This window comes from Rhipicephalus sanguineus, chromosome 11 (assembly GCF_013339695.2).
Source record: "Rhipicephalus sanguineus isolate Rsan-2018 chromosome 11, BIME_Rsan_1.4, whole genome shotgun sequence".
Lineage (NCBI taxonomy): Eukaryota > Metazoa > Arthropoda > Arachnida > Ixodida > Ixodidae > Rhipicephalus > Rhipicephalus sanguineus.
This window is the reverse complement of record NC_051186.1, coordinates 97,681,771-97,704,617: the sequence shown is the minus strand read 5'-3', so window position 1 is coordinate 97,704,617 and position 22,847 is coordinate 97,681,771. Positions and strand designations below refer to the sequence as shown.

At 44.9% G+C, this 22,847-nt stretch overlaps 1 protein-coding gene across 1 annotated transcript; it reads left to right on the top strand.

Moving 5' to 3' along the window:
• Positions 1 to 3,890: 3,890 nt before the first annotated feature.
• On the top strand, positions 3,891 to 22,561 carry LOC119375638 (sulfotransferase ssu-1). The gene is made up of 3 exons (XM_037645861.2): positions 3,891 to 4,092; positions 18,675 to 18,882; positions 21,455 to 22,561. Exons 2-3 carry the CDS (start codon positions 18,688 to 18,690, stop codon positions 22,196 to 22,198), a joined length of 939 nt encoding a protein of 312 aa, XP_037501789.1. The 5' UTR covers positions 3,891 to 4,092; positions 18,675 to 18,687; the 3' UTR covers positions 22,199 to 22,561.
• The last annotated feature ends 286 nt before the right edge of the window (positions 22,562 to 22,847 follow it).

Here is a 22,847-nt window from a genome sequence, read left to right as displayed (position 1 = left end):
TCCTCAGGTTAAGCAAACACCTGAGCCACTAAGTTACCACGGTTCGTATTGCTTTCATGTATTACTGCGTCATAACCAACATAGTTCTATTCTTGTAGAGATTGCTGCGGCCAGTTACACAAACCCTTGCCCGACAATACTGCGGTTAAGTCCGTTAGATGTGGTTCAACTTAAGAAGCCCTTGTAAGTCAATAATCCAGAGAGAAGTGTGGTTGGCTCATTAACTTTCCACACACTCCTTATCCTGTTGCAGTTTAAATTAACAGGTGCAGATTCGTGTGCTCGTAAGGAGGTAGTTGCATGCATTTATTGCGATAGCAATTATATGGACAGTCTCGGCGGAATTTTGCCGTCGCCGTCGCTGCCGTCATGCACCGTATATATATATATATATATATATATATATATATATATATATATAAGAAAAACAATCGAGAAAAATGCTTCCGAAGCGTCGAATCGAGCCAGGGACCTCTTGCTCTGCAGCGAGTGGCGCTAACCACTACGCCACGAAACGCAGATCCTCCACGTAGCTAACGGCGAACGTTATATACACACCCTTTACTGCTGGGCGGACTCATAGACGGCAGGCGGTTATAAGCGTTTCTTCATAACCAGCGAGATGGCGGTAGGAGCGCGACGGGCGCATTTAAAAGTCGTCGGCGAGCTCGCTCGCTTCTTATTTGCGTAGGGAGAACCTTGCCCTTCCGCTGTCTGCTCGCGCGGCGTTCTCGTGGTAAGGGGAAGAGGGATGTTTCAAGCTTTCACCGTGATGTCCGCGCTCATGTTACGGAGCGTACAGTAGTCACTCGAGCTCAAGGGACGCCGCTAAACGAACAAACAGAAGATGAGCGCGAACTATCAAGTGTCACAGCTCGACACTTGAAGCACGCTAGCTTCCTTCGCTGCTTCGACCGCTTTGCAACAGGAGCGCTGTTCAAACTGAGCGTATCCGTTGGTGAGCCTCACTTCGTATAGCATTAGTTTCTTGCTAACGCATTCATTGCTTCGCCCTTGCTGCGAAACTCGGACTTTTTTTATGCTTAGTTGCTATCGACTCGAAATTCCCGTAGATGTTATATGGTACGCGGCTTCACTGCGTTGTTTTCGCAGGCGTACTGATATGCATCTGATTTTCTTACTGTTTTTCTTCAAGGAAACACACAATCGACGAGAATATCTGCAGAATACGACTGTCACTACCGCGTTCCTTTCTATCGAGCCACCCTTCCACGACGTCTAAGATAACCGAAAGATTGCGATGCTTCCACTAATTCGCACAAGGCTTGAAACAGTGAAGCTTGACGATTCTAATAATAATAATATCTGGGGTTTAACGTCCCAAAACCACGATATGATTATGAGAGACGCCGTAGTGGAGGGCTCCGGAAATTTCGACCACCTGGGGTTCTTTAACGTGCACCTAAATCTAAGTACACGGAGCTTGACGATTCTGAAGTCTAATCTGGTTGCTTCTAGGTTGTTGCTAAGCTTTAGCTAGGGCATGCTAGGTTGGTTCTAGGTTGCTTCTAGGTTGTTGCTAGGCTTAAGCTCGGTGATGCTAGGTAGATTATAGGTTGCTTATGAGTCGAGAGAGGTTGGAGTTAAACCACAGACAGTCACACGGATGTTGAAACCACTGAGACAGAAACTCGCGCTGAAACCGAGCGTTCGCACCTCCCACAGATCGACGGGCACGCCGTCGTTCGTGTAGGGCTTCCAACACTTCGAGACCTTGTCTCACCCGCGGTTGTCTTTCCCGTTCCCTAGTATTCCCTCGTTGTACGTACCGCTGAAGCACTCCGTACAGATGCTTCAGTGAATCTGAAACGTGCGGCCACGGTGTTTATCACTGGGTTAATCCCGACGGTTTATTAAAGCTTTTCTCAATCGCTGGTTATGCCTGTCTAGAAATATTAATTTGTGTTTGCCGCCCGTCTGTTGTCTTCATGTTTATTGGACAAATGGTGAGTAGTTGGATTTGCCAAATTTATGTGGCACGTACCTGTTCATATGGAGTGACACTTTTTGTACAAATTTGTAGACACAGAAGCTCTCGCGGCCGGCTTAAACAGCCTCGCTGGTAAAACAAGTGGACCGTCCCGACAGCAGATGACAATGCACGATGCACGCCTACATGGCGCGACCCTAAGGTACTTCGCCCCTAAAATTATCCTGTGGGCATCACGTCACACGCACAGGACTCATCTTGTGAGGTTTTCGGGTTCCGGACTGTCTGCCCTAAGGAACGCTGTTGCAGACTGCTGGAGAACTAGAATAACATTTATTACTTAAAACAAACTTCAACGATAAGGCAAAGTAACAGCAAAACATGCGGCCCCTAGCCTTGACCCCGGCGGGGTGCACGCCACGTGCACGAGCACTCCCCGCGACAGTCTGTTGGCCACTCCCGCATGGCATGTCCACGGTCCCTTCTTATAGCTTGTTCCTGACGCGTGGAACATGCGCACTGCCACCGGAGCATGCCTCGTGTCGCAGCAATTGGGGGGGAGGGGGTTTGTCGGCGACGATTCCCAAAGGTATATTCTCTTCAGTATAGACATGTGAACCAGCTGATAACGCTTTGAACGGGCTAGTCATCACCATGTACTAGGTATATAATTGTTCTTAAAATATGCATGCTTAAGGGTACAACTTATGTACAAAAATATACTATGTATTTTTCTTTTAATATCTGGGGTTTAACGTCTCCAAACCACGATATCATTGTGAGAGACGTCGTAGTGGAGGGCTCCGGAAATTTCGACCACCTGAGGTTATTTAACGTGCGCCTGTATTTAAGTACACGGGCCTCTAACATTTTCGCCTCCATCGAAAATGCAGCCGCCGCAGCCGGGATTCGATCCCGCGACCTTTACTATAGTAAAGTACTTCTGCGTTTAAGCTGTTTATTTGAATCTGTAAGAACGCAATTCAAAGATTCAATAGTGAATAGATCCACCTTTTTCTGAAACCTTCGTCTTAAACAAAAACGCACTTGTGGATGGTATAAAATTTTACCTGTGAGGGTTGGATTATGAAACGGTTTCTTCAAACACATGGTTTGTGAACGTTTTCTCGACTCTCTTTTTCTTGCGTCCCTATATTAGAGTAAATACAACATCCAGGTAGCCTTGTAAGTAATCAATGTAACCTAAAACGATGACTCATTTTGTTAAATTGGCGCGCGCGCCTTGAGAAACATTCGAATCGCGCAAGCGCTGCCATTCGCGACGTTTACCGCCGCGGATAACGTTTATTCGTTTATTCGCTGCGTGCTTCAAATCATCACGTCGGCAGCTTCCTTAGGAGAAATGGTGTAGTTGCTCTCTCAATGACGCCTATTCACTATGGTAAAGGGACGACGCGATCGTTTACGTATTTCTTCCGTCACAAGGAAACGGAACGAAAGAAAAATGTGTTCCAGGTTCACCAACCAGCAAGCTCTCTCTTTCTATTTCGACATCGTCGCGTTCAGGAGCCACTACACTCAACTTTGATGTAACCGCACGCGCAGCAGAGTCAAGGACGCTGCGCGATTACCATTCTGCTTCGCGCAACCTTCTCTCCTCCTAACCCTCACCCACGTTTGCGTACGCAGTCGGAAAGTGCGCAAAGATACGGATGTTGCCGACGTTTTCCCAGCTCCGCACCGTAAAATAGTTCCTATACCAACGCCTGCATGATGCGTGTGCACCTACAAGCAGTTACCTCTATCGACGGCCGTAAAACGATAGCGTAAAGAAAGGCAAGGCCGCATCGTCACGCCCGCAAACAAGAACCGGCGATCACCAAGGCCACAGGTATCAAACGAAGGCGCAGCAAGACGTTATCTGAATGAAGGCGCCCCTCTCCATCCTGGGCGTGCGACCGGAATCACGTGACCTCTTCGCGCACACCGCTGGTCGCGCTCGAGTCTCGGAGTCTGTTTCAGACGGAAACACCAGCACACGCGTAGCATGCATAGCGAGAGCCTTCTTCACCCTGCTTGACGGAACGCCCAGCCGTCAGATTGCCGACGCTCGCTCGCAGCTGACGCCGAGAACACGATCTCCGTCTCCTCAGGGCCTTGAACGTGGAGTACCGCTTCGGGTAAGTTTGAAACATTGTCACGCGCGCGTATTCCTTTATTTTTCATGTGATATTCCTCACCCACAAAAGCTGTTACCACCGCAGGCCCCGCCGCAATGTTTGAGACACTTCCCGATTGTTTCAGACTATACTGCTAAATTGAGCTCATTAGGCGAGTAGTTCTAGAGCTAATCCGAGCACCACGAATAACGATGGAATCATTCGTGTATAAAAGATGACGCGTGCGCGCCGGCGATCAGATTACCTGCTACACACGTCCGTGCGTGCCGCTATCAATGTACAGCGAGTGTTGCTTGCACTTTCAGTATTTTATCAGGCGGTACTTTGAGTCTTTCTTTTACTGTGCATAAGGTCACACAATAAAGGGTTACAACTTTACCGGCTGTGTTTGCTTTGTTCACTGCCTCAACCACGCGACTATATTGATATAATTTGTTATTTTATTTTTATCAATATTACTAAAGTGTAAAATAGTGTACGTCTCCTGCTTATTTCCAGCCATAATTTCGTTGGAAACCATTAACCAAAGACAGCAGTATGTGCAATACGTTAAACAATGCGCCGATACGAGCAGGATAAACGATATAGTTTGCAGTTATTCGATTTGCGAAGCTTGCGATATATCGATTACAGACTAATGCTGCTCTTATGATGCCGCTACTTTCATTGTAGGCTTTATTCTGCCTTGAGGATAGCTAATGTTTTTTTTTTTTTTTGCAGGATTGTTTAGGAATAAGTAGAAGTATGAGGAGCTTGCCAATGAAAAAATGTAATGAGAAACCACGACGCAGTGCGTTTTTCTGCCAATTGCGCTTGTACAAGGCATGCGTGGAAACATAATGCGAAAGTGTTTTGTCACGCCGAGATGCAAAAGGAAACATTGACAACGCACAGATATAGCGTGAGCAGTTCCTTGGAAATGAAACCATATGTGTCATCTTTGCGGCTATCAGCTGGTGCAGGTAAGCTAAAAGACGCGAATTTTATTCCCAGCCACGGCGGCCAAATTGCGATGGAGGCGAAATGGAAGGACACCTGCGTACCTATATCTAGGCGCGATTTAGTGAACCTCGGGTGATCTAAATTAATCCCGAAACCCACAGACATTCTATCAGTGCATATAAATGAACTAATCGAAGGCGCTGTTACCAGCACTCATGTTATCGCTCGCGCGTGTCTCCGAAAACAGAACATGGGTAGTAACAAGCCAGATCACATACGATGTTCTTGTACGTAAACATTCTTTAGTCCTCTACAGAAACTAGTTCCAATTTATGTCAGAAAGGACAGTAACGCTGACAGCGTGCATAATTTGAACATGTCGACATGAAATGAACGGCATCTCTAGTTGTATGCAGGGTTGTTAATGTATAGCATTTCCGCTTCGAAATGAAACCTTACCCGGCTTGGTCGGTAGTACCTGCGGGATGAGCAAGCGGAACTGCACGTTTCAGTGAGTCCCGGCATGCCGTCAGAAATCATGCATCACTGTCTCAATTCATATGAGGTAGTGACAAATAAATTATCATGTCCGCCAAATTGTTTGATAGCCATATCAGGGACAAGCTGTTCGACGCATGTTAAACCTGTCACCTAGTTCGCATCTCTACCTTTCGTATGAAGTGGCTACTAGGCAATCTCCTGGTGTGACCGAATGGTTCCGCTTACTCTAAATTGGCTTCTGGCACGTACTCTGCAAAAAGAAAAAAAATAAGAAAGAAAATACACTAACCATTACAATGCATGGCACGAGATGAAAATGTTTCCCCGGAGTAATAGAGAGCGCGTTCTCCTAGGTCTGTGAGTGAGTGAGTGAATAAACTTTATTAAAAGTCTGGGCCAGGCGGGGGGAAGAGGGGATTAACCCCTGTCCCGTCCCACTCTCCGTCGATGATGGCGTCAGGTGACGGCTTGAAGCCCTTGGACCCGGGCGGCATCCTCGGTTTGCCGGACGTTTCATTGAGTCTCGGCATGCCGTCAGGAAATCATGCATCACTGTTCAATTCATATGAGGTAGCGACAAATAAATTCTCATGTCCGCCAAATTGTTTGATAGCAATATCGGGGACAAGCTGTTCGACGTATGTTAAACCTGTCACCTAATTCGCATCGCTACCTTTCGTATGAAGTGGCTACGTAGGCAATCTGCTGGTGTGACCGAATGGTTCCGCTTACTCTAAATTGGCTAAATGTCACAGGATCTCTGTGACTTTTTTGTTTCTTTAGTGACAGCGCAAAGGACGAGCGGATGAAACATGCATCCGCATGATGTCATGCATGCGCATTGCATATGCACATGCGCCCATAGCAGCATTCTCCTGGCATTTAAATGTCAATGATCTGTTACGTAATCTATGTATGTATGTATGTATGTATGTATGTATGTATGTATGTATGTATGTAGTAGGTAGGTAGGTACGTATGTACGTATGTATGTATGTATGTATGTATGTATGTATGTATGTATGTATGTATGTATGTATGTATGTATGTATGTATGTATGTATGTATGTATGTATGTATGTATGTATGTATGTATGTATGTATGTATGCATGTATGTATGTATGTATGTATGCTCTCATGCCGGCAAGACTTCAATGTACTGAAGATATGTATAAAACACGAAATATATGCCGTGCAATGACACACTATTGCGGAAGCTATGGTGGACCTGTAGTTGCTAAAACAGGATCCGGACATCGTTGTGTTAAGGATGATTAATTTAGTGCTTTAGCTGTAATTTTCCCGCCAAGGTATAACAAGAAGCAGCTGCGGCTGCTCCACTTGTACACAGCTGCGTTTCCGACCGCGCCTGCAAGTGCCACAGTTCACCCTCTACGGCACCGCTTGAACACGCCCTTGTTGCACTATAACATTAATTCTCGCAAGGAAACTAAATGCGTCACGTGCTTGCATGTAGACTGATCAGCACACTGCAACGCAAGCCGCGCTTTTCTGTCGAGATCACACACGTCTTACGTGCCCTTCCCGGCTACCAACTGAAGGGCCGATAACAGCTTGCGCATTTGATGGCCTATAGCGTCGCGTTATCACCAAGCCCCATGTTGTGAATAGAGGTTAAGCGCAATGACACTTGTAGAAGTGGGTAGTTCAGCTTTGGAGTCACTATATTTGCCACGGTAGCACTGTGGCTATGGCATCACCTCGCAGAGCACGAGGTCGCGGATTCAGGTCATGCAGTGCAGGTGCAGGCCGCGACGTCCGCGTTATAATCGGACCGTATGCAGGACTAGCGTTTTAGAATTGGACTGTCGGGTACAGTACTGAACTTAGAGTTGAAAAAAGATGGATCTATGATAAGATGAGAGGAGAAAGACATAGCGCTGAGCGGGTCTTCAGAGAGGGGACGACTCGCTCTGAAATGAAACAGCCAAATTTAACAGCTGAAGTGCCCACTAACAATGGGATAGAATTTGCAAACATGCCAATAGATTTTTGCGAGGACCACGTATGCTGGAGGTCTAGACACTTTTGTTCTAAATGGTATGCTTCCAAACACATTCTGCACATTCGAAGTTGGTAAAAAGTAGCATTGCAATATCTTCTCTGCCAGCCGCAATTTCAAGATATTGCAACCACTTAGTGAATGCAAGCTTGAAAAGCCGATTGCATAGCGTACTGCATGCTAGTTTTATTTGACTTTGCTCTTGAGCTTTGCCGAGGGCCAACGAAAAGTTAAAATAAAGAAAAAGATAGGCAAGGACGCGCTGCAGGTCATTCCGTACATTCGTAAAGTCTCAGGCTATTAAAAAAAAGACAAAGTGGCACAGAAATCCGGAGTAGCAGTAGTTTTCAGCGTAGGCCACAAGCTATCACACCTCTGCAAGACGAACTGGTGGTGAAGAAGTACAACAACTTTGCAAAAAGAAGCATCCGCAACAGATTGTTAACTGCCGAAGTAATGCATACCAAATCACCCTAACTTGCGGGTGGTGCTGCATCGGCGAAACCGCTCGATATATCTACGAAATACGACTTGAGCATGGGTATACACGCTTGAACGGTCAGTCAGTAGTCATCTTGGCAGCTGTGATTAGCAAGCTGCGAAAACTGTGACTGCAAACCCCTCTTTACTGCTTTCAATCTGCTAGCCACATACACAGAGCAACGCCAGCGCGAAATCTGTGAAGCATCTTTGCATACAAAGTTGTGGAGATGATTGTGTCAGCGAGCCTTCACTACCACTCTGCCATAGTAAAATCCCGTACCACTCCAACATCTGACAGCATTGTTGAAGGCGATGTATTGTCTTATAATGTGTGTACTGAATGTTTTTTTTTGTTCGGCGTATATTGACGTACAACGCAATAAAAAAAAAAACTTCTCATTCAGCCTCCTGTCTGTCTCCTCTTGCCGACGTTTCGTTCCATGTGTAAGTTCGGTATGCAGGACATATATAATTGAGAGAGCGCAAATTTGCGCACTCGAAGGCACACACATGCTCACATGCTGGCACAAAAACGCGCTACATACATCCACCACACAGTGTTTCATTCCATCTGTTTTTGACGCTCGTTATGTAAGTCCACTTACGATATGGGCAGAAAGTAAAGAATGCGCGATTCAAGCCACGGCATAATATGCTGGTAACACCCTTGAATCCAAAGACGACACTTTGGTAGGGATCAATCTTACAGAAATCTGTGTGACACATTATCGCTGTGCGGCGTTGTTACCGGTGACATTTATACACAAGTTAGAACTAACAGACAAGAAAGCCAAAAAAAAGTAAGGGGGTGGTATTTGTAGTAATTATGATATAAATGTGATGAAAGTTACACTATGTACTTTCTTGCACAAAACCTATACGCGGATGTACAATGGTTTTACCACCTTCGAAACGAGATTGTACGGTTTATGAAAATTTTCACCACCACTTGTCTCGCTATTGACATCTTACACCCCAATTGACATTTCTTTAATACGACGACCTTTTTTGTGGCATAATCGTGTGGTGCTCATGCATGTGACAGTAACACGTAAAATAGTTTTGCACAGAACTTGAAAAAAAGGAAAAAGAAAAGCGCCAGATCTGCGCGTAACAAGCTGCACAGTCATAGGGCAAGCTGGAGCAGCGGCCTTTCTTGAGTCTATTGTAAACTTTCGTGGGGCGAATCCAGCAAGTACAGTTCCAAGGTACCCACTATGCCACAAATTATCATAATTTTATGTAGTAGGGAAGTGGCCGCGCTCCCATTATTCATCATTATGCGGAGGAGCGAGGTATCCGCTACACATCTCTGAGGCAGCATGTGCACTTTGTTGAAGCTGTGACTGAAGACGGTGAAGAATTATGGCTGAGCCCTTTGTAAAGGGTGGAAAGCTTTAAACAACCCACTCGTTACGTATTTCGCCTTGTGCTATACGCGTGCTCGTTATTTTACTCTTCTAAAAATATATACTACATCTGTTAACGCGATTCCTTGCCGTGCATCACGCCTGTATAGGGCTGTTTTGTGAACCAGAGACACTTTGAACATATATTTTGCGCCTGTCCAGCGTACGCACGAGAACGACAGAAACTGATCTCATCGATTGCGCAATATCATAGTAGGCCATTAACCGATGAGGTTGTGTTAGGTCCTTGGCCTGACGTCAGCAGCATATGTGTGGTTATAGAAGCAGTCGTAGCCTTCTTACAAGCCACTAGACTGGATGCACGTCTTTTGATTTGCCCCAGCGTCACGAACTATATTCTCATCTCTCTACCTTACCACCGTCATTCATCACTCTTTCGCTCCCCTGTCCCCCCTCCCCAGTGTAGAGTAGCAGGCCAGAGCAAACCATAGCTCAGGCGGACCTATCTGCCTTTATGTAAATAAATTCTCTCTCTCAGTTTCAAGCCCTGGCGTAGCTCTGTGGTAGAATGCTAGACTGCCACCCAGAGGGCCTGGGTTGAAAGCCCGCTCGATCCTGTTTTTTTTTCTTCTTTTTTTCTGATTGCGTGCGATCGATAGCAGTTACGGACAGGGTGTCGGAACGGAACGAAAACCGAAAACGAAACTTCATCTATTATTTCGTTCCGGAGTGAAAACAAAATTTTTTCAATCGTTTTTCGGTTCACGAGAAAACTTCGCAATCCGGAGCAACTGAGCTCATGCAACGTGAGCATATCTCAGGGTACGGTACTGGCGCGTACCTCAGGCAGGAATTTCAAAGCAAAGATATGTTGAAATTGTGCGAAAAACGAAAACAATGACAAACCAGAGATGTTTATTTTAACGCAAGTGGATTTTTGCGCGCCTGTCACGCAGGCCAGCATAGAGAGGGCATTGTCGGCGCTGAAGTTTGTTACAGCGAAAGCTGTTATGAGATCCCAACAGCTGATTTTGGCGCCATAGTTGTCCACCACCGCCGGTGTCTGTGACCGCCATCGCGTGATATAAAAAAAATAAATGAGAAACAAACTTCTAGAATCGGATGGCATTTCAACCCGCGCTCTCTGCGTGGCAGTCGGGTCTTCCACCACAGTGCCACGCTAGTGCTTGTAGCTCCTTCGCAAAAATACTCTATACAGGCGTCATGTCGGGCAAGGAATCATGTTAATATACGTAATACAGCGTGGCAGAAGAGTAAAATAACAACCAGTCATCACACAATGCCAATATCGCAAAGAGTGTGTTGTTCAGTGCTTCCCACCTGTGTTGCGGAGTTGCCCCACCAGAAATGGAATGACTCCGGAATCATTCCACATTGTCGTAACCGGAATGGAATGGGGACAACGCTTGGAGGAACGGAGTGAGAATGGAATTAAGCGCCTTTTTCATGGAATGAAATGGGAATGGAATTACGTCTTTTTCCTAATATAGAGCACGTTGTCGTCTACGTGCTGTTTTTCAAACTTCTAACATTAGTAAGTCAGAGCCTCGAAATTAACAATAAAGCAGTATCTTTAGAATGGCTTGGCTGATTACAAGCACGGTATATTTATAAGCAACGCGCCTGCTAGAAACCGAGGCATAAGTTAGTGCACAAACAAATGCATTATCCCAACAGATACCGAAGGGAGAAACAAGTTACCCCAGCTCATTGGTTCCCATTGATACCCCCACACAAATGTAGCGAATACTCTATGCACATCCTGATCTTTATCTCACGAGCAGTTTGTACCTGGCACACGTAAATACCCTTTGCGACAAGGAAGACATTGCATACCTGCGAACACAGAAAGTTCTCCTCACCCCATCTATGCTTGCGAGGAGCGCTTGACAAGCGTGAGTACTGACGAGCAGTGCGGCCCAGTGTTCCGTATTCGATACAAAGGCACAAGGTGCCCCAGCGGTGCACTGTTCCAACTAATACCAGCAGGTCCAGAGGGTCTTATTCTTCATTAACCAAACCTTATTTTTCTCCATATTCACAACTGCTCCAGACGCGTGGCAAAACTGCTTAGTCTTCCTGAATACTACTTTTCTCAGCATAAAAATACGCTACGTCGTCATTTTAGAATTAACACATTTAAGCATAAACAATATTAAAACACCACCATTCGTTCAAACATGCTGACCATGAAAATACTATAGGTAGCGAGAGAACTGCCCCTATGGGAATTAGTACGGTGGTCGTACTGCACGAGATATGTAACCAAGCTACTATCCCTCGATCTTGGTAACCTGTTTTGCGTACTATTGCAGTTCCTAATGCATCTGATGACATCAGCTTTATGGGGCGTTCATTCTTAACTCAATAAAACTATCAAGATGCCTTTCTCACGTGGAGGAATTACATTGACGCAATTGAACTGCCCGGCCATTCCCGGAGAGCGAATGGGTTAAGTTTTTTTCATTCCGAGGAATTGAAAGGAATGGAAATGCGGCAAGTTCTAATTCCCCGCAGTGGAAATGAAATGCAATGGAGGCGTCCATTCCGCCACACTGCTTCCCACCCACTGCAAAGTGCTCAGCCATAATTTTTTATCGTCATCACTCACAGCGCAAAGTGCACATAATGCCTTACAGATGTGTAGCGTGTACCACGAGGCTCCGAAGAATGACGAAAAATGGCATAGTGGGAACTTCTCTACTTCAGAAGAATTGGGATGATTTATGGCGTAGTGGGTACCTTGCATGTGTACTTGTATTATTGCCCCAAGAGACTCTCCAGCGGGCTCTACAAAGTCCGCTCTTCCAGCTTTCGTTGTGACTGTGCTGCGTGTGTCGCGCAGGCCTGGCGATCTCTTTATCAGAACAGCGGTCTCGCACATCAGACAGTACACTCAATGACGTGCTGCTTCTGAGATCGAGCTCACTCCCTGGACACAGAGCATTGAGCCCACTAAAAAATTCGTATTTGTCTTTTGAGAAAATAAATACTATGACTTTGAAATTAATACAGGTTTGTGCTAGTTGGTAAAAATTCGTGGTACAGTTACTTCCGCTCCTCTGAAAAAGTATTTTACCTTTGTCCCACTTTACTAAGAGGAAGGCAAGTGTCTGCATCACAAATCCAATGTTCGTTATGATTACCTAACTTCAAATTTTTTCATAAAAAAAACCGTTACGAACCGTTACGGAACATTTCTTTTTCGTTCCGGAACAGAAACGGAACGGAACTTCTTGCGGTGGAACGAAACTAAAACCGAAACGAAAAACATTTCGTTCCGACACCCTGGTTACGGACACCAGTAGCGGCAGCGCACACCTACGCCACCAAAATCAGATTTTGTGATGGCATATCAGCTGTCGCTGTACAACCAATATTCCCACTGTTTTTATTGTACGGCCTTTAGCAGGTATAGGCAAACTTGTTCTCAATGCCTGTGTCTCTCTTATCCTAATACGAATATACTGCATAAAATCTGTTTGCCCCCATCATTATTCAAAGAAACATTCTGTGAAGAACCTCTGGCAGCCTTTTACGAAACACGAAATACGTCACTTTATTAACTGAACAGCCATGGACAGAAATTATTCCTTGTCTGTCCCTGCACATCTCCTTCCAGCGCTATCAAAGTTGTTGATGCCTTTTCTATATTAGCTGTTATTTTTAATCCCCCGACGTGCGCAAACAAAACGAAGGCTTAGTGAGAAACGAAAAGTCAGCGCCAAGGAGACGGTAAGCGTAATTGGCTCGTATCACGATAAGGCTAAAAGCAATTCCTTTCATTTCGGCTCTTCTGCATCATCAAACATGACGTGCGATGTCCACTTGTAAGTCTCTTGGGTTAAGCGCACGCGATTCTGGGCTAATGAGTGATGCTTATCACGAACGACGTAGGACGACGATCGAGAGAAAGTTTCCGTGAGGTTTGCTATTACGGCAGACAATGGTACTTTATCAGGATGTTATCCTTGATGTTCCCCACTACCAGTATATACTTCTGTTATGGTTAAATCCAGTTAACTCTCTTTTTGCAGCGCCTGTAGTGTCCTAACTTTTGGTTTAATTGTTCTGACATTCTTTTATGGAAGATCACCTGCCTTCTATTCTTTCGTTATCAGCTCTTGTGTCCCTGTTCTCACGGTGGCTTTTTAATATTTTACTCCTATACCTAGCCCTGTTACGGCAAGAGTTCTGTGTTGTCACACTTATTACAGACGAATGAAGGAAGGAAATTTTATTATAGACGAAGAATCACGGTTATTTGATCGCAATAAGAAATATATCTTACGTGCCAAAACCGCGATATGATATGAAAGACGCCGTAGTGGAGGGCTGCGGAAATATCGACCACGTGGGGTTCTTTAACGTGCGCCTAAATATAATTATGCATTCGCCTCTAGCGTCTCGCTTCCATCGACGAAATGTGACCGCCGCGGTCGCGATCGAACCCGTGACCTTCGGGTCAGCAGCCGAGCACCGCAAAACCCTGTACCACCGCAGCGGACCTGACACTCATAAGTCGTTTAAAAAATACCCCAACGAATGCGCGGTTCTCGTTGACACTTTTTCATTGGCAGCTGGCTGAAACTTTCTGCACTGAACTTCGTAAATCGGCACTCGAAATAAAAAAATGGCAAGGTACAGTCATTTATTCGTGTCCAATAACGGGGGACGATAAACAGCGAAAAAAAATCAATGCTTCATGACAACTCTGTTCATGGTCTAGATTTCCTATTTAACCTTTGTTTCTTGGGCGTGACACAAGATACGGAAAACGCTTCATTTCCTCACCACCTTCACGGTGGACACTGTTGGCGGTGTGGTAGTGCACTCCGAAAAGTCGTTCGCCCATCCTTGATGGCCCAAAACACCTGTCTTCTTGTGCGTCTTTGGACGTGAATGTTTCTCGAAAAAAAAAATGTTTGACCTTAAGTGTGATGACCCGCCAGCGTCGGAAAAGCTAACACAGGCCCAGCGAGACTTCTCTCGTGCCTCACTGTTTTCGCGGCGTCGTTCGATTCACGGGAATGGTTGTCAAACAAGATATTTGGCAGGGACTTATAAATATTATTGTCAACTCCTTTTTACAACTATTGAGTAGTGTAAAAAGTAAGATATTCGAGGAATGAGTGATACGCCGGTCACACTGGCAAATTTAGTGTCACTTTGAGCGAGTGCACTGAGGGCCCCAGAATGTCACTTTGGCGGTGCGCTGGTACACGAGAAAGGGTATTGTACTTTGGAAATGATGGTAATGGCGATGAGTACTTTAGTAGCACGACAGATATTTGTTATTTCAGGATAATGATTACTAATAATGTGTTCAGGCTATAAAAACCCTTAAAATAATTACGTACAAACGCGGCGGCAGCGGCTGCGGCCATTGCGCGGCGTGTGCTGGGACATGCCCCTGGCGGTCGTGTCTGTAAACATGCCTGAGAGCAAGAAATAGCAGTGTAGCTCTTCTTTTTCTTGTGGTATAGTATGTTTTAATACATAAGAATATTCCTAATCACTCAAACGATAGTTTAAAAAATGCTATGAACTCGGCTCCAGATAATACCTTATTAATTCTCGAGCCACTGCTGCCAAGCCTAGACACTCCGTCACAGCGAAGTGACGTCGGCAAGTACACTTTGCAGCGAGTGTCACAAAGCCTTCCCGTGTGACAGCGTGCGAGTGGCACTAACGGCGAAGTGCACTCCCTCACAGTGCACTTAAGTAGCCCCGTGTGACACGGGTATGATACGCGAACGTTGCGCTCCCTTCATGTCTTTGTGGAAACGAGAGCTTCGCTTTCCCATATGCTGAATACTACGTAGTTCAGAAGTATTCGCTGAATATCTGAGAACAGATATTAATATCTCAGAATATCTAAGCACAGACATTATGGACAGGGCCAAGAGTGGTGAAGACAAAGCATCCTGGAGTTGCGAATTTCGGGATATTGTAATGCATGACCTTGCACGTGCCATGCATACATCAGCAAAACACAAAGGAACAATGGTACTCTCACTATTTCTTTGCGGCTAGTCAGTAATATTGCAATCACCATAGTCACTCGCTCACCATGACTGCGGGAATCACAAGTTTTATTAGAGAAACGGTAGTTTTAGGGCCACTTCTATGGTTGTTTTCGCAAGGTCTTCGTGATTCATCGCCCTTTTGTTATGGGCTCGTGGCTCTAAATCACGTGACTAGTGCTGAACAAAGGCCTCTCTCTGCGAGGCGTCATTTGTCGTGTCAAGTCCATCAATATTCCCGCCTTTTCGCTATTTGGGTTTCATTTGGGCCGCATTTTTTGACAGCAGGCTCATTTACATCACCACCACACCTTTTCTTGTTTTTTTTTTATCGCGGTAGCTACAGAGCGGCACTCTGAAAAAAAAGCACTTTTTCAACTCAGTTGACCAATAAATAATACTCACTGGCAAGTAAACTCTAACTGTAATATTCAAGCTTTTGTTATTCCCCTCTCGTCCACTTATATTGGACTATTTTATATCGTCAGTAAGAATCATAGACTCTGCCGATCATAGACTTGTCTCCTCTTGCGTTTCATTTCATACCCCGTTTCCTTTTCCTGGGTAAAGGTAGCCAACCGAAATTCTTGAACATATTGAAAACAGCGCAAGAACTGCACGGGCAAAAGAATCTAGAAGGACAAACCACAGTGCTGTAGTTCGCTCGTCTATCTTCTTTTGTCCATCTCGTCTTTGCGCTGTTTTTAAGGTGTTCGATAACTATAACCAACTTGCCCAGTTGTAAATCCTTCTATAACCAACAGAAAATCTCTTTTAGGTTACGACCTTTTCAGTGCTTTGCCTTTTCATGTCTGCGGGGGAAATGCGGCTCTCCGAGACGTATGTGTGAGCAGCTGAGTTGGTCGCGCCAATTTTCGGTGCGGACATTATGCAAAGAGAACACGCAACCTGTGTGTCAATAGACTATCATGGGCTGTTAAACAAATGTTTTCTTATTTTTGTATACCCTGAAGCGAATTGACAAAAGTCAGGGAAACGCCGAATTCACCAGCCCAATAGTCTTCACGTGTATACGCCCACCGTAACTCTGTTCGCTTAGTCGTTCGAGATAAAACACGGCAAGCTTAACAGCCCAGCATGGCGGCAGAGAAACCCTTCCGTAAAATAGTCTATATCCTGCAATGTTCTGTTTAATGGGTGCTGTAAAAGGCGGACAGGGCCGTAGTCATCACTCTATCCTACATTTAAAACTATTCCTCGAAAAATATACTGGTGAGCTTAGGATACTGGTGGGCTATTTGGTTGGTCACAATAGCTTACTACAGCACACATCAGGACTACTCAGAAGATAAGGCTTCAGCACTTCGGTTTGTCTATTCTTACGTTCTGTGCCTTCACTGTTTCCGATGTTCGCTGCCATAAGCTGTCAACATTGATAAGGAAAGCACTCACGTACAACCAATGCATTTCAGGTGTTTCGAGAGTCATTCAGACGACTGTCATGACGGCATTCAAGCATAACTTTAGATTTTCAACAATCAACGTGCTCAATGTTCGTGCTCTGTTCAATGTCTGAGGAAAACCTGGGAGATGTTTGAGCCGCCATTAGTGCTTCGCAACAATGAAGCTCCTAAATTGTTCCGTGGAATGTCTCTCTAACACTAATAGCTAACCCGTGACCTTCCTTTCCAACCCTGTATGGATGTCGTGTAATCTCACCGTGTGGTGGCACGCATCCATTGTATTCTGTCAGTGGTGCCGTGGCACGCGCGGTATACGCAACGAGCCGTTTCCGTCGAGCGCTATTAGCTGCGCCTGCTGTCTCCAAGCGGCCGTGAAACAGTTGTGCGGCGGAGGTGAGCCATTACTTCCGCCTTTGAGCAATTGTGCTCAGGGACGACGCTATGGTTTTACGGTGCCCGCCTCAGGGCCACGCCACGGGAAAATGACAATTAATAATAATATCTGGGGTTTAACGTCCCAAAACCACGATTTGATTATGAGAGACGCCGTAGTGGAGGGCTCCGGAAATTTCGACCACCTGGGGTTCTTTAACGTGCACCTAAATCTAAGCACACGGGCCTCAAACATTTTCGCCTCCATCGAAAATGCAGCCGCCGCGGCCGGGATTCGATCCCGCGACCTTCGGGTCAGCAGTCGAGCGCCATAACCACTAGACCAGGGAAAATGACAATTAGGCATGATTTCGTAAACGCTAGTCAATTAAATGTGAATAACAAACAAGAATTGCATAATGACGTAGACGCAATGGACAATACAACTGCACGCGTACTTCCGTTGCTCACGTTGCTATGCCTGGTTAATTATCAACTTAGTCCCACGTGTGACCTCTGAACCTTTCGAGTGACACTGGCGAGCTACGAGTGCTTGATTGGCGTAGATGGATAGTTGCGGTATGTTATCCCGTTTCATTTTTGTAAGACACTCAAAACAAGTTGTCCCCGATTAAACGCAGGTAAGTTTCATAATCGTTTTAATTGCTAACCAAAGTCAGACCGTTGTACTTGAAGGAATACGCAGTGCTCCTTCCTCCGACAACCGGCATCCATTCATTTTGTCATACCACGTCTCCTGTACTTTCCGATTAGCCGGCCACACTGGACTAGAAATGACGTTGTTGTTTTTTTATCTTTTGTGTCTTGCCCTCTCTCATTCACCACAGAAGGCGAGATGTAAGCGGAGGTGTTCAAGTCAGCTTCACTAGCAAATGGCACCAGTCGGTTGAAAGTTGTGGCGTGGCCGCTGTGTCATCTCGGCTCCGTATCCCCTTAACAATTTATCGTTTTCGTCCCTGATAGGCAACGAAGCTCCTGAGGGGTGAAATGTTTTCACATATTCCGTTTTAAGCAATGACATTCGTTATTACTTTTATAATTAAGCGTAAGGTTAAGCGTTTAACTTATGAGAGCTGTCATATGTTACGTCACCTATTCTTCTAATGCGAACGACGTGAGAAAGAAATGTATCCGCTCGCGAAGCTACGCCCTTGATTGTGTCGTTATCGCTAGACAATGGATGTTAGGCTACCCAGAGGTACAGACGAAGGAAAACTTGGCTGATTAACACGCACTGAGGCTGGTTCCTTATCTGGTGCTCGATACAACAATGCACGTCAGGCCAGATAAAGAAGCTAGAAAAGAAGGTGTTATAATGTCAGGGTGATTAGCGTGAAGTACTCCTGGTTTCGGCTACAAAGTACTCATAGCACCTTTTAATGGCGCTTCTAACCGCAGGAGTCCTGTCATCATGAGTGCGTGCGGCGTCTATCGGGAACAGGATGGCCTGTACATCAGCTGCATATTCCAAGAGCCGGTCGTCAAAGAAGCTCTCGCCTACAAGCCCAAACCGGGTGACGTGTTCATAGTCTCCTACCCGAAGTGTGGCACAACATGGATGCAGCACATAGTCTACGCCATCTACAATGACGGCATTCCACCCAAGGTTTGTAACAAACTGCATCTTTAAATATGTTAGAGGCATGGGTATATATAGAGAAGAGAACATATTTAGAGAAGAGAACATAATTGAGCTAGAGTTTGCTTAAGTTGTTTTTATGATCTTTCAGGCATAGGTCGCACGTTGGCTTTACCTGAAAGATCATAAAAACAACTTAGACAAGCTATAGCTTGTTTATGCCATTAATTATTACGTAAGACCATGTATCTTAATTATCAAAAGCCAAACACGACGCCCTTGAAGAGCTCTGCAGGCCATTGACTACATTATAGTTTTGCCCCTTTGGACGATGAAGCGGTTGAATATTACCATAGAGTTTCCTACAATACTTACTAGAGGGATCTCTGGCGCTAGTGTCCATGGGAGCTGCAACGCATGACGCTTCAGCCAGCATGGGAATGATGGGTAGTACACAAATTTGTCTAAACTTCGTTCTTTCGGCTCCGTTTGGCTCCGCGTCGGCTGCATCCGCTTTGTCGCAAAACAAACTTCAGCAAAAGTCAGCAGTTCCACTTCACCACTCTAACTTTTTTAGGCTCACCAAATCAAACCTGGTCACGAAGTTCACAACGGTCTATAAACAAAGCCACAAGTATGTTTGAAGCCGCAAGCACGAAGACTAGGCAAATTTGTGTACTACCCATCATTCCCATGGTAGCTGAACGATCGCAGTGCCAGAGTCCCCTGTAGTTAATTTTAGGAACCTCTATGAAAATTACCTGCCCTTTGATGGTCTAAGGGAGTAGTACCATTCCATAATTTTAGCACTATTGCCATTTTTGATGTAATATACAGCAGTATTACTAAAAAAAGTGGCAAGCGATTGTATAACTTTCATTATTTATTGCGAAAAGGCCCCCGCTACAACCCTGCGCTGACATGCTGTGCAATGAAGACCAGGCAAAGGAAAACTTCGTACGATTTTGTGAATGCTACATTGTGAAAAAGAAGCCGCAATATAGGTCAAAACGCTATTTGTCCCAAATTTTGTGACAATACTGTGGCAACGTTTCTTGTTCTTTCAATCCCGGAGTATTTTTGTCACTCGCTATATGAACTTACAAAACCCTCAATGTGAATATATTACTCGCGGAAGAATCGGTGCTTTTTCTAAGAAACGCTAAACATGCAGCATCTTGCGACTTTTCGCCACAGCCAAATATAATGAGTTGAAACAAAATCGAATAACTTATTATAGTCACAAAAGAGCAGCGCCTTGAATAAAGAAAAAAAATGTTTCGCAGTAATGGCACAAACTATCATTTTTATATAAATTGTTATGTTTTGTATAAATTGTTATGTCGAAGCGCCCTCTAGGTAACACAAATTTTTGCCCTGAAATATTACGCCTCAATAACTACTTCTGACATTCACACATACCAGCCCAATTTATTTCCAGCATGATCAGAGATGGTCGAAAATTTACCTCGTACACTTGATATAGAATAACCCGTATACATTCATATATACGGGTCATATATATATATATATATATATATATATATATATATATATATATATACGGCCGTTGGAGTGCCCCTCACTCGAGAACTAGTTGGTACGCTACTGATCGGCTGTACTGAAGAAAGGAATCAGGCAAGGCTGGCGCTTGGAGGATGACATGCTTGATTTTTCTCAAAGCATAAATCAACAGCTTAGAATAGACCTTGATGAACGAAATTTAAGTATATCAAGACAGCTTAGCATAATGTACACAGAGAAATGCCATGATATATTCTGAAGCGCGAGGACTTAGCCGACGGTTTTGTGAAACTGCCGATCGAGATATTTTGAAACGTTCAGAGACAAATCGTTTGGGAGCACCGGGAACAAAAATAATTAGTGGAAATTTGCAGAATCGAGTGAGCTCTGTTTATCCATTGCTGCTCACGCTTTAAATTGAGGCCATCGAACGACGACTCGAAGACAGCTACTAAGGGTTTTCTTTTTCTCTTATGCACACATTGGTAATGGTGAACTGGTCACGCTAATATATATATATATATATATATATATATATATATTATATATATATATATATATATATATATATATATATATATATATATATAATATATATATCACATAGATTTGCATGTGCGGTACAAGAGAAATAAGAAAGAAAAACCGTAGAATAGCACACAGGCCAATGCATTGCCATTCCAAGCCTGAGCTGGGTGCATGTGGGCAAAAATGTAACGAAGCAAATATTCCCAACACGACGGAGCGAGCGTTTGCTTCAAGGAAAGCGGGAGAACCACTCAGGTCATTGTAATAAAATACCAGGGTAATTATCTGGTAAGACGAATTGGAGGGGTGCGTTGTACAGAGGCTCTGGGCTTAAAGCGGGTGAATGTAATTTCACTGGTCAAGATTTTATAGAGATAAGCGATGTCCTTTAAAACATCAGTAAAGGCAAATTAGGAAACAGCGGGTCCTGTTCTTCCTACGTTCTAGCTCTTTGTAGCACATTTTTTTCTTTCAAGAATGAATCAGAACCAAGTCCTCTCAGTGGCTTTTGAAAATAAAGTTCTTGAAACACTCCCTACACTTGCAGGACATGGACGACTTCATGCGAAGGGCCCCTTTCCTCGAGATGCTGGGAACCGCAGCGGTTGATTCCATGCCACGCCCGGGTGCCATAAAGACCCACCTGCCTTATCACCTGCAGCCCATGTCTCCAGAGGCCAAGTACATTTACGTCACCCGCAATCCCTACGACTGCTGCGTATCCTTCTATCACCACACCAGGTCCTTCCCGGCATATCGGTTCGCGCAAGAACCCTTCGACAAGTTCTTCGACATGTTCGTCGAGGGCAAAGTTGACTACGGCGACTACTTCGAGCACCAGATCTCCTGGTACGACCACAGGAACGACGACAACGTACTCGTGATCACGTACGAGGAGCTCAAGATGGATCCCCGAGCAGGAATTCTGAAGATTGCCGATTTCCTGGGAGAGAGTTACGGGAAGAAACTGCGAGAGCAACCGGAAGTTTTGGAGAGGATCCTCAACACCACCAGCCTGAAGACAATGAAGGGATTCAACGACGAATTCAAGAAGTGGACTGAAAAGGCCGCCGATCTCATTGGACAGGCGGGCAAGAATATAACGATGCCCGCGGAGGTGGCCGAGGATTTGAAGAAGCCCATGACTGGTGACTTTGTGAGAAAGGGAATCATCGGCGACTGGAAGAACCACTTCACGCCGGACCAAATTAGGCGCATGAAAGAGAGGATTGCCGAAAAAACCAAGGGAAGCACAGTCATGAGCCTCTGGAATGACGTTGAACTTCCATAGAGAAATGGGTCTTGTGCAACACTGTGTTAACGAGCAGCGCGTAACCTGTTCTATGGACTCCCTACTGTTCTAAACTATTTTCAAGAGCTAATTATACATGGGAGTATAAGTAATGGTTTTGCTGAATTTAACTCCCTAGGTGCTTTATATTAGACGCATCAAAGTGTTAAAAAAGACATCATGGTCAGGTATTCAACTTGTAGTTAATATTATTTTTCTTCTTACGCACGTTTTGTTAACAACAAACCGACGAACCAACCAATGATGTAACGTTACCAACGTGCCCCTTCACTCCTTTCAGGGAGTTATCTTTTTGGGCTACCTTAGAGCTTACTGACACCACGAAAACTATTCACTTTAGAGAAAATATCCCGCACGCGCTTGCCGTCGCGTACTGTATTCCGTAACAACATTCCTCGTACATGCGACGTATGATTGGTTGCTGAGCTGTTCAGCGATGCGCTCCAATAAAAAATGAAGCTTGCACTGCCGCAGAAAGCTAGAGCAACAGCGAAACTGGGCGATCCGAGGGCCGTAAAAAAGCAAAAAAAATAGACAAGTTAGGCCCTAGCAAAACCCAGCAGCAGCCAAGTTTAGAAAGAGCAAAACCTAGCAAAATCTATTTCTCCTCTTCCTCCTCACAAGGACG

Bases quoted from the DNA above. Each gene is read 5' to 3' on its own strand.
- LOC119375638 (XM_037645861.2), top strand. From the start codon at position 18,688: ATGAGTGCGTGCGGCGTCTATCGGGAACAGGATGGCCTGTACATCAGC. The intron at 18,883-21,454 runs GTTTGTAACAAA...CTACACTTGCAG, and splicing joins ATGACGGCATTCCACCCAAG to GACATGGACGACTTCATGCG.